General features: G+C 38.9%; 2 protein-coding genes across 2 annotated transcripts in view; both read right to left on the bottom strand.

The window, feature by feature from the left end:
- Positions 1-1566: 1566 nt before the first annotated feature.
- On the bottom strand, positions 1567-3804 carry LOC107573333 (GTPase IMAP family member 7-like). The gene is made up of 3 exons (XM_016259772.1): positions 3240-3804; positions 1813-2555; positions 1567-1623 (listed from the first exon to the last, which is right to left on the bottom strand). The coding sequence occupies exons 1-3, from the start codon at positions 3802-3804 to the stop codon at positions 1567-1569; spliced, it is 1365 nt and encodes a 454-aa protein (XP_016115258.1).
- Positions 3805-8721: 4917 nt separating this feature from the next.
- Positions 8722-11954, bottom strand: part of LOC107573332 (GTPase IMAP family member 4-like) — a 6969-nt gene continuing 3736 nt past the window's right edge. The window contains exon 4 of the mRNA XM_016259771.1: positions 8722-8856. Coding sequence (XP_016115257.1) covers positions 8722-8856 — 135 coding nt within the window. The remainder of the gene's footprint in view (positions 8857-11954) is intronic.

Here is an 11954-nt window from a genome sequence, read left to right as displayed (position 1 = left end):
ACAGATACTCCCAAAAGAAACTTACTACTGTAACGAAGGATTATTACTTCGTTACATTACACTACTGGAGCAAGCTTATTGGCTGAATATGCAACATGAACAAATCAGCTAGTGCCAAGTAGTTAATGCTGTGGATATCATCAGTTTGCGTTAAAGACCAACAGCCTGCGCCATCTAGAGTTTCATGACAGAACTTGTTATATGAATTGTATTTATAGATTTTTTTTGTGTCATGTCTGTGATTATCATTTGCCATGTAGCCTAGAACAGCTGCGTGAAATCGAAACATTATTAAGCTTTTTTTGTATTTTATTTTACTTTCCTTTGTCAGTGTTAGAAACTCCAACAGTCGTCCTTAATTTGACAGATGCCCATCTTATTTTTGTCAAGTTGCTGAGATTTTCATGACACTGAATTGTCCTCATCCAATTGAAACCAAAATTCATTATATACAGTACATTGTAGGCTATGGGCCCTATCATACACCCGGCGCAATGCGACGCAAGTGTTTTTTTGCTAGTTTCAGCCCGACACAGTTATAATTTTCACGTCCAGTACCACATTGTTTAAATAGCAAATGCACTCGCACCCATCTGTTCGCCCACGGGCGTGCTGGTCAGAAAACGAGGTGTGTTCAGTTGCTTTGTTGGCGCGTTGCTATTTTGAGGCAACTGAAAACGACTGCCCTTGACTAACAAAAACCTGCTCTAAAGTCTATGGCGTAGTATTTTATTGAAATGTATTTATTTTTGTTATTTAAAGGGTGCGTTAGTAATACGCATCTATAGTTACATATAGATGTGTACACATTGCGTGTACACTTTGCTTATTACACACACAGGGATGTGCAGCAGCACACAAACATTTTTAAATATTAAAAATAAAAGGATTCCTCTGGAGAAGCCTTTAGTCTTTCCTCTTGCAAATTCCGCCATTTAAATAGCGAATCCGCCATGGTGCAAGCACAACTGGATTTTAAAGGGAATGGGAGATGAGACTGTGATTGGTTTATTGCATGTTACGCCCAAAACACACCCATGACTCATTAATAGACTAGGTATAACCCTTTTGGACAGACCATTTTTTTCAGTCGTTAAACTAGCAAAAGAGGATTCAGACCATGCACTTAGATCGGTAAAATAGGGCCCAACAGCTGACTGTAGATTGAAAAGAATGCAACATGAACGCGCGGACACTGCATGTATTGGCTAATTCTGTTGTGTGACACCACATTCATTTGCATTAAAGCCTTTTTCTCAACAAAAAGTGTTTCCAAATTAATTTTTGTGACATTTGAAGTATCAGTGTAGAACGGAAAAAGATTGTTTCAACATTTGAGAAATGTTATCAGCAAATGGCATTTCCATCAGCTATATTTTGAATCATTGGATGGAAACCTGGCTAGTGAGGATGACAATGATGATGAATACTATAAAGATAAACAAAGATGTGTTTCTCACAGGCTGATTTTATCAGCAGTTGGTAGCAGATCAGTTCTGTCCTTTTCTGTCTCTCTTTCATTCTTGATAGTTGACCTTTTAACTTCTTCATAAACGTGTCTCATTTTTACTCTCTCAAGTCCCGCTCTTCTTCATTCTCCTCCTGTTGTTTTCTCTCCTCTTCCTCTCTCTGCCTCCTCTGTGTCCAAACGGCTACATCATTGAAAGCTCCAGCAGCAGCAGCAGATCCAACAATGGCTCCAACAGCAGCTGTAACACCAGGAGCTCCAGCAAGAGCAGCACCAACAAGGGCAGCAACAACAGCTCCAGCACAGACGGCAGTAACAATTAAAACACTGCGAAAATAATTAACTTGTGGTTTTCTCCTCTCTTCCTCTCTCTGTCTCAACTCCTCATCTCTCAGTGTTCGTTCTCTTTCCTCTTGTTTAAATCTGTGAGCATCTTCGTACATCTGATTCCTGTAGTGTCCTCCTCCATTCTGCTCTATCATTGTGTTAGACTTCTGTTCAAGATCATAGGCCTGTTTTCTGTTATTCTGATCTTTATTGTTGAAGACGTGATATCTGCCGTCACACTGATCAACTAGACGTCTTAATGCATTGTTTTTCTCAATGGCTTGCTCCATGGATTCTCCTCTTAGCAGATCTCCATGAGTGAAGAGAATGATGGAGTATTTTAACACTCCCTCTCCAAACATCGTTTCAATCATCTGAGGAATCTTCTGCTCCTGTTCAGTGATTTTCATATTCACATTAAACACAATGAGAAAAGCGTGTGGTCCAGGACTGGATAAATACACACTCCTGGCCATCTCTGTCATTAACTGCTCTGGATTCATCTCGGTCTCAAAGAATGGAGGAGTATCAACCACAGACACTTTCCTGCCTGAAACTGTGGCGCGTTTCTCTGTACATTCACGGGTTACTGCATTTGAGCCACCTGTAGATTTGAACACGTTCTGCCCCAGTATTGTGTTTCCAGCTGCACTCTTGCCGACACCTCTTCTACCCAGCAGCACAATCCTTCTGAATGAGCGACTGTCAGCAGAGATGTCTTGGATATTGATGGGAATACTTTGCCAAGGATTTTTGGAAACTGTATGACAAAATAAAACAGATTACAAACATTCACGTATTTCACTTTGGCATGCATGTCTTTGCGAAATAGACCTTTATCACAGTCTGCGTGTCACCACATCCGGCTACGATTAGTTGCGTAAAGGAATTTCTGCATGCATTATGGACAGGCGCCAGGAAATTAAACTAGTTACTTCGCAAACATCAATATTTTATATATACGTCAGATAAACTGAGTTTGGTGTCTATAGAATATGTATGTGCTGAATTTGACAAAAAATAAATTGCCACAATTCCCTGCTATAGGCACAGCCATTGATTCAGACAGCAGCAAATTTTTATTTATTTATATGCTACTATTTGAACGCAGTTTGTATGATAGTACAAGTATGATAAAGGCCTATTACTATGCTAACATACTACAGTTTCTATACAGTAAATAGCTGTGTATGCAGATAAAAGAGGCAATATCACTAATGCATAAACAACTTTTGTTTGTTGTATTTTTACATATTTTCTTATATTTAGGCCACTCTTTTTATTGATGCTAAAACATTTCTTAAAATGTATCATACTGGGAAACCTGTGGATACTGTCAGAAAGCGAATTAAATATTATTTTACATTATTTTGAATGAAAACAGCCTAATCCCACCTTGCCTTATGTGAACCCCCTCCCTCAGATCTAGGTATAATAGACTTACATCTCTGTAAGGTCCTCTGGAAAACTTTAGTTATCAGAGATTTCACTTGGTCACTTGGAACTTTTGTCTTGTTGTTGAACACGTGGAATCTGCCCTCATATTTCTGAGTAAGAGTCTTCAAGAATTCTGTCTCATTAATGACTTTATTTATGGTCTTGTTTCCTTCATCCAGCTGATCTACTCTGGTGAAGAGTAACCAGCTGTTTTCAATGCGTTTTTCTTCCAGCAGCTCCTCAATCTTTTCCACGATTTTCTGGTCTTCTTGAGTGAATCTGTCTCCTTGGAGAACCAGCAGAAACACACACAGGCCTGATATACAGTTCTGGAGGACCTCTTTATATTGTCCAAGTTCTTCCTCACTCTCTGTACCAGAAAATCCTGGTGTGTCATAAACAATGACTGCAAATCCACAAACATCACCGACTTCTGCAGCAATTTCTCGAGTGACAGATTTGTAGCTTTTCATTAAACTAAAAGCTTGTCGTCCCAGTATTGTGTTTCCTGTTGAACTTTTCCCAGCTCCTGTTCTTCCCAACATGACCAAATGCAAGCACACTTTCGGCATTAAGTGTGTTCCCCCTGTTTTTATTCCACCACCTAGGAATAAATAACATTAACAGTGTAAGACAAAATAGAACAGTTTGGGTGCATGTATGTATTGACTTCCCTCTAACCTGATCTTCCTAATTCAGTCGGTACAGCACTTCCAATTTATTTCAAATATAATAAAATATAGTTGCAAACTTCCACTCAATGTTGATAATAATATTAATTTAATATTCATATTACATAAACACATTTCTGTCAGGACTACTATTGTCAAAATGATAGATACTTAGCATAAAGTTTGGTTTGGCGGTATGGTTCTGTTCTGGGCAAAAAACTCCCTGCCCATCCATGCAGCCTGTCATGAATGAGCAGGGAGAGCAGCAATAATAACCCCCCCAGGGTTAACAGAACAGAACAAGGCAGATATCATTAATGTACTTAATGATATTTAAGTGTAACACTTTATTCAAGATAAAGGAGTCTGATTAGCAAGGAATATCAGAAAGCCAAGTGCTGACTGTGGCGAAAGGAGGAGCTGGGGATGGAGGAGGGTAATTTGCTCCGGAGCAAGCTGAAAAGCTGCTGAATAATACTGAATAGAGCTTATATAGGAATGCCGCAACAGGTGTCGTATTCCTATAGGTAGATGTGATCAGCTGAGAATCAGCTGATGCAAGCTTGACTCACGTGACCTGCCAGAACTAACGCTAACGCTTAATTTTTAATACATTTTTTGATGATTCCACACTCAGTCACGGCATCATCTAACTACACCTTTGTTTCTTTTGAATACGCACCCTCTAGCGGCAAAAAATTACAAATTGCACCTTTAATAGCCAAAATTGTTTATGGCAAAATTGTAAATTATCCCTTAAATATTCACCTCTTCAAATATTCCCCTTATTCACTTGGAACTTCATCTTGACTCTAACTAGATGTTATGACTGGGTGCTGGGCAGGCAAAGAGCAGGCAAGGGAGCGGATTAGTGATGTTAGGTTCTTGAAGGAATCGTTCTTTTGAGCCAGTTCTCAGGAAGTAACCGGTCAAGCTGGTTCACATATCGAACTGAATCGAACTTTAGTTCTGGGTTGATGATGCATGACGCACAGCCGTAAGTACCACGTCCAACTCAAAAAGAACCGATTGAACCGGTTCAACCAACTGTCGAAGTTTGCCGAGGATTACCGAGGACTCAACAAGAACCGAATGAGCCGTGGCGAAGTTTGCCGAGGATTACGAAGATTCTGATTGAGTTGACGATACTGTGCAAGCCTGAGGCGCGTACTGGAAAGATGCTTATTAGGACTGTTATTAATTTACATTTTATTAAAACCTGAAAAAAACCTTTCTGGCGAGTGATGTAAATACATTTTACAATAGCTTATTGTGCATGCATATTATATTTAAAGTTGCTTAAGCGAAATCAAGGAGTTTATAAGACTGGTTTATTCATTCTTCATACTGTAGACATCCGCGTTTGTGCATCAATGTCTGTAATGTGTGAAACTTTTAGGAATCTTATCCAAGTTGTAGGCTAGTCAATATTGGTCAGTCAGTTGTATCTGACATAAAGGATCAGCGAATTAAACTGTGACCACAAACACCATTAACTTAAGTGAATTATATGGCAATAATCAGCAATATGCTTTCACACAAATAACTTTATTTTTTTAATGTTTCAATATGTGTTGACAAATTACTTATTTTAATTTTTCATTGTTATAACATTGCATTGAGTTGTTAGAAAAGAAATGTGTAGAGACGTTATAGCTTGATGACGTCAGGAACCGATGAATCTGCTTTTTGAACCAGTTCAATGAGCCGATCTGTCCGAAAAGAACCGGTTCGCGGAAATGAATCGGACTAATCGGAAATGCAGCAGTTTATTCAAAGGGTAATCCAAGAACACAATCCAAAACACAGGCAAGGATCAAAACACAGGTAATCAGTCCAAACAAAACCAAGCAAGGAAGACAAGACACATAGAAACCATCAATGAAAACGGGGTAACACATCCACAACAACTGACAAGGACAGACTGAGAGACACACAGTTTATACACAGGGGCAACCAAGATAACGAGGTAACGGGGTGTGTGGTTAATCAGTGTCCATGGCAACTAACAAGGTGGCAGACAGGCAGGGAAACATGAGGTGAACACAACACTAGGGACACAGAACACAGGCAGGGATTGTGACACTAGAAGCTTGCTAGAAACTGTTCCCCCTTCTTTTTATATGGAAGCTATCTGTTTCAGTGAGGTATAAAACATTTTAAACTCAAAACATTAATTCATATTCTATTATCAGTGTTGGGCAAGTTACTTCCAAAATATAATACATTATATATTACTTATTACTTCCTTTTAAAAGTAATTAGTTACATTACAATATTACTGTCTCTGAATTGTAATGCGTTACACTACTTTTAAGTTACTTGCGAGTTACTTTCAAGCACAAACCGCAATTAGCCTACATTCAGAAATAATAGCCTAAATAAAGCGGAATGTTATAGGCCCTAATGAACAAGCAATTAACACAATAGCAAGCCTATAGGCTATTTTAGTTCTCCTCACTCCACAACAAATCCTTTAAATTTAACTGTATTCAGAACAAAACAAGAATGAAAAATATAAATTGCTAAACAAGCCAAAACAAATTAATTTAAAGCGAAACTGAAAGCAAACACCTTTGTTCTCACGCAGCCTACCTCTATCATTCGGCACGAATCCAAATGTTTCCATATTCGCGATGTATTTGAATGCTAAACTATTAGCCTATTTAGTATGTAAACCATGCTTTTGTAGGCTACTTAACGCGCTTTCCGAAAAAAAAGAAAAGAAAATATCACACTCTTCACATGAACAAATATGTGCTTGGCCCGAGCTCAGGCTGAACGACACGGATTGTACGGACGATTTTAATTTCCAGTGTATCTAAATTTGGTTGACTGTACTTTATTTTTGATAATGAACGGCTGCAATGTTTGCAATGCTGTATGTGTGTGCGTGAGGCACCGGCACAATTGAACAGCGGAAACATAAAATAATCCGTAAATTTTTGGTCATACAGATCCTTCGAAACTGCAATGTGTTTACTTTTATTTTAGGATGCACTTGTCATCTCGGTTTCCTTTCCGTGAACTTTTGCAGAGTGTAGCGCCACAAAAATTAACCAAACTCAGCAGCATATTTTACAATATTGTCTTTTTTCTTTCGTTTTGTTAATCTGTTAATTATTTGAGTCATATATTTTGCGTATTAATTCCTTTTATATGTAAACTATGATTTAATAAAAACAAATAGTTATTTTTAGTTCAACCTAATTTCTGTTGCTTGTCTGCGCTCATCCGCCGCATTCTTTCTCTTCTCTGACCCCACAGTATGCCCATCTCACAAATGTAGAATCCGTCTCAGTCATCTCAACCATTGAATTACAGCAACAGGAAATAGACAACGTATTTAACCATGGAAATTATTGTCTGGTGTTGTTTTGCGGTGTTGGTAAATTCACCACTTAATTTTGAGTTAACATATGTTGTTGTAACGTGCGTTACTGAGATTGTAACGAGTAATAATATTACTCAAATTTTATTAGTAATGCGTTATATTACTGCATTACAGCAAAAAGTAATATACTACTGTAATATCGTTACTTTTGTAATGCGTTACTCCCAACACTGTCTATTATATACTTATGTACTATTGTAGCACAATGTGACTAAACTAGCTGCAATGATAAAAATCGGTCCTCATCTAAAACTCTACTAACACACAATATACACATCTTTCTGTAATGATATTTCATTTTCATTAGCGAAATAAACAGCAAACATTGAACAACAATGGGCTGATTATTACCTTTGTTGTATTAGACGGCATAAATTATCAGGAACTTGTGACATGGGTATCAAAGTAAAAATAACTCAACTTAAAAGTGCAATCACTGTTGCTGTCAAATCATGGATTTTCTGTTGAGGTGATTAACCTCTAGACTGCTTCTGCCTGCTGTTTGTGAATCTGATGAACGTTATTTGAGACATCACAAAAAAGAAAAAAAAACATAAAAATATTTCACAGATAAAAACACTGAACTTGACAGAAAAAAAGCATACAAACATCTCAAAACTTCTTTACAGTTTGGGACTCTTGGTCTTTCATGATTAACCCTTGACTGGTATAGTTGTACATTTGTATTTATTTATTATTATTATTCCTTTTTTAGTGAAATATTCATGTTCTTGACAATAAGAGAAGATATCCCTCTGTAATCTCTGCATCAGTCCATCGGTCTCTTAGTTCTTAATCCAAGTCATTGAACTACCAAAGTGATGATCTGATCTTATTATTTTAAAATAAACTACACAGAACAACAGCACACTACACATTGTTTTGTTTTTTACAAAATGTGTCCACCAATTTTAAAGGGGACATATCATGAAAATCTGACTTTTTTGTGTTTAAGTGCTATAATTGGGTCCCCAGTGCATCTATCAACCTAAAAAACATGAAAAAGAACAACCCAGTATCTTTGTTTTGGTAAGTGTTTTTCTGTAAGCATGTGCAAAAATCTGCCAATCAGATTTCGCTCCCCTACTGACGTAGAAAGGCAATCTTATTATAATATTACCGCACCCTGGGTCTCGACTTCCACCCCCTCCGAGGATCTCTTCCAAGCCGGGGCAGGCGCTCATTCCTCAGCTTGGCCGAACGACTCTTAACCCCCCCGTGACGCATCTCCTGATCTGGGGGGGGGGGGGGGGGGGGGGGGGGCTATCAATATGCAGAGGGCGATGGTCAGACAGGCTCTTCTAGCTGTACATACCACACAAATCTGGTGGAGACCCGCCATGGTAAACAACCATGAGCCACCCTGGTGGCCATTTTGAATTGGGCTCATGGGGTAATTCATGAATTTCTCAGTGGCAGAGCCGTCATCTGAGCTGATACTTGAGGGGCACATAGGGCTTGAGGAGCCCGTCCGAACGAGCCCTTTGCCTGCAGGGCTCAGAAATGCTGTGGCGAAAGCGCACCAAACCAGCCTCAGAGTCTTTTCCTTGCTTGTAAAGCTGTAGGTCATAGGAGATGTGTGATCACCTCTGTGGTGTAATTTTTTTTATGAAGAGAAGATGTCCAAGAAAACATGTCAATTCATATACCAGTATGTCAATTTACACCAGACTGCTTTGCACATGAGGGTGAATAAAACATAATTTTCACAGATGAATCTCAAAGATGGATTCATGATCCAATCTTGAAGACAGCCCTCTGCTAGAACGGAGGTGGAGAGCACAAGCTCATTAGCATTTAAAGGTAGACACACAAAATCTGTGCATTTTTCCTCCCACCCAAAAATAGGCAGTTAAAACATGGTATAATTTTTAAAAAACCCATGGGGTATTTAGAGCTGAAACTTCACAGACATATTCTGGGGACACCTGAAATTTATATTACATCTTGTAAAAAGGAGCATAATAGGTCACCTTTAAAGGAATGAATTATGCACTGTATGTATTATTGCTCCCTTGTTTGAAATGCTAATATTAGCCGCGTTTCCACTACAGGAACTTTCTCCAGGAACTAGGGACTTTGGGGTGGTACTCGGTGTGCTTTGACTGCAGGAACCATGATCAAAACAAAATTCTGGGTAAAAATTTCCCTAGCGTGTTTGGTGTTAAGTGTCGTGAATCCAATAAAGCTTACAAGTCACATTTTAGTAGGGGTGCTCCGATTGATCGGCTACCGATCACTATCGGCCGATAATCGCTTTGGAATGTTTGATTGGCGGTCTCTAAAAGGCTGATCTCAAAAAAACGATCTCAAGCTGATGACGCGCCTGCCGTGCGAGGTTTGGCATGACATGCAGCCCCTGCAGTGGCGCGGGTGAAATAATTATAATGCTGAAGGTGATGTACAGTTCGTATAATTCCTCATTAAATAACTTATAAAGTAATTTGAAAACTTTCTGTGAGACATAATTTCACAAACAGCGTGAGTGAATCACTGCACACGCTCTCTCTCTTTCTCTCTCAAAATGCACAAATGACTTCAAATCACATCACGTCTGCACTATAAGCGAGCTGCTCTTGACACAGGAATTGTCACTTGCACAATCGAGGCAGTGTCTCATGTCAATAAAGTTTATAAATAGCATTTCGTTTTAATTCTTGCCAGTGTTTAAACCATTCAGTGCTCGCGTGCTCTCCTGGAGACCGTGCGCTCATGCACACTCGCAGCGCACACACATAACACCAGGTTCACATTACGCCGTTAGCGGTACGTATATTTTCCACGCTTATGTTAACGGATTAAAGCGTTCACACTGTACACAGTTGCGGTCCGGTATTCTGACGATTTGTGCTACCCGCTCAGATTGTGCTACCTCCCATTAAAAAGATAGGTAGCACAAATCGATAGCGAAAAATGAGACCCATCAGATTGTGCTACCATCATCTTATTCATGTAGTTTGAGGCTTTTTAAAATGTCCATAACTACCCCTACCCTAAACTTACCCACCCATACCTACCCTTACCCTAAACTTACCCTTAAAACAATGCAAATATATTTTTGGTAGCACAATCTGATAGGTAGCATGTTTTGTCAGTACACCAGCAGTGTGTTCCAGGAGCGGTGCGTCTGCAGCAGTGCAGAGATCGTTCCCGCACCAAGTCTATTTTTGTTTTTTATTAAAGTAACAGCGCTTTGTTTGCTGTGAATATGAACATGGATTGACACGAAAATGTAGTAATTACACCATAAATGCATATAATTAATGTCTACTGTGTCTAGTGTCAGGCTATGGCTTTTGGCTAGGTTAAAAGGAAAAGAGCACTTTTAGATAAACAAGGCAATAATAGATGGCACTCGTGGAGGTAGGAAAACTAAGTTCTTTATGAACCGCAGGATTGCTTGTAATAAAGATTTAAATGCAAAAGAAAAGGCAGCAGAGCTGACTGTTTCTGACAATGGTAAGTTTTAAATTTAGAATGTTTATGATAATGTAAGAAAAGTAGTTTAAATGTGTTGCCACTTGCTTGAGCAACTTAATATATCAATCTAGAAGTAAATGCAAAAGTAAAAAGCATTGAATAATGTCTTTCTAATATTTATTGTGTTTAAACACGTCTATGAAATTGTATTACTGTACTGTGTAAAAAAGAATCTCAAAGCTGAAAAAGCATTTTATGTAACAATGTTTGGATTTGAAATCAAAATAATGGATAAATGTTGTGTTTGTAGTAAACAGCCACGGATCAGTTGCAGACTCCTGTGTGAAAGCACAGTCAGTGCTGCTTCTGCACCACTTACGTACCACACATGGACTGCATACGCACTGCAAACGGAGTATGTGTGAACCTGGTGTAAAAAGCCACCTCACATACAGCTCACCAAATCAGGCTTGTGCTGTGTGTAAGCTATTGTGCAACAATGGCACGACTTTCAAAACAAAAATGCATGGCATGATCAAACATTTAGGTGAGATAAATATATATTTTTGAAAAATGTCTAAAAAAAATGCCCCCCTCCACCCCCCAAATAAAAAAATCCCCTCTCACAAGAGTCACCTAAGAGGGGAATTAATTTTCAAAAATGAAATTCAGGCCCCGAATAAATGTCTAAAAATCTTGATTGGATCATCACTATAAATAATTCTACATGATAAAAAGGAGGTGATCGTATCGGCAGATACTGCTTTCTGTGATCGGTGATCAGCCTCAAATATCCTGATTGGAGCACCCCTACTATTTAAACAAATTGTACCGAGCTGAAACATACAGTGGAAAAGCGCCAAAAGCAGCAGGTGGTGGCAGCCTAGAGTGTCAGGCTGTAATTGGGTGGTATGGTTGTGGAGTCTGAATGTTGACTGCTGGACAGTGAAAGTGTGTTGATGGCATTGGGGAAGTGACCACCTCAGCTGAAGCCCTCCGTTCAGATTTCAGGCTTTGAAGCTCATGACAAAGCACAGCATTCTGCTGACACATCTCTCGGAATGCTGAGATTATCATTAAATTGTCTCCTTGCTGGCAGAGCAGGGGTTTCTATTTCAGCATAAGACATATCTGTAGCAGCCTGCTCATTCAGCTAGAACAGGGTAGGCAAGTTTGGTCCTAGAGAGCACCTGTCCTGCAAGATTTAGCTCCAAACCTTAAAAAAAAAAAAAAAAAA

The sequence above is a fragment of the Sinocyclocheilus grahami genome, unplaced genomic scaffold, assembly GCF_001515645.1.
Source record: "Sinocyclocheilus grahami isolate Dianchi unplaced genomic scaffold, SAMN03320097.WGS_v1.1 scaffold1920.1, whole genome shotgun sequence".
In the NCBI taxonomy this organism is placed as follows: Eukaryota; Metazoa; Chordata; class Actinopteri; order Cypriniformes; family Cyprinidae; genus Sinocyclocheilus; species Sinocyclocheilus grahami.
This window is presented reverse-complemented; position numbering and strand designations above follow the sequence as displayed.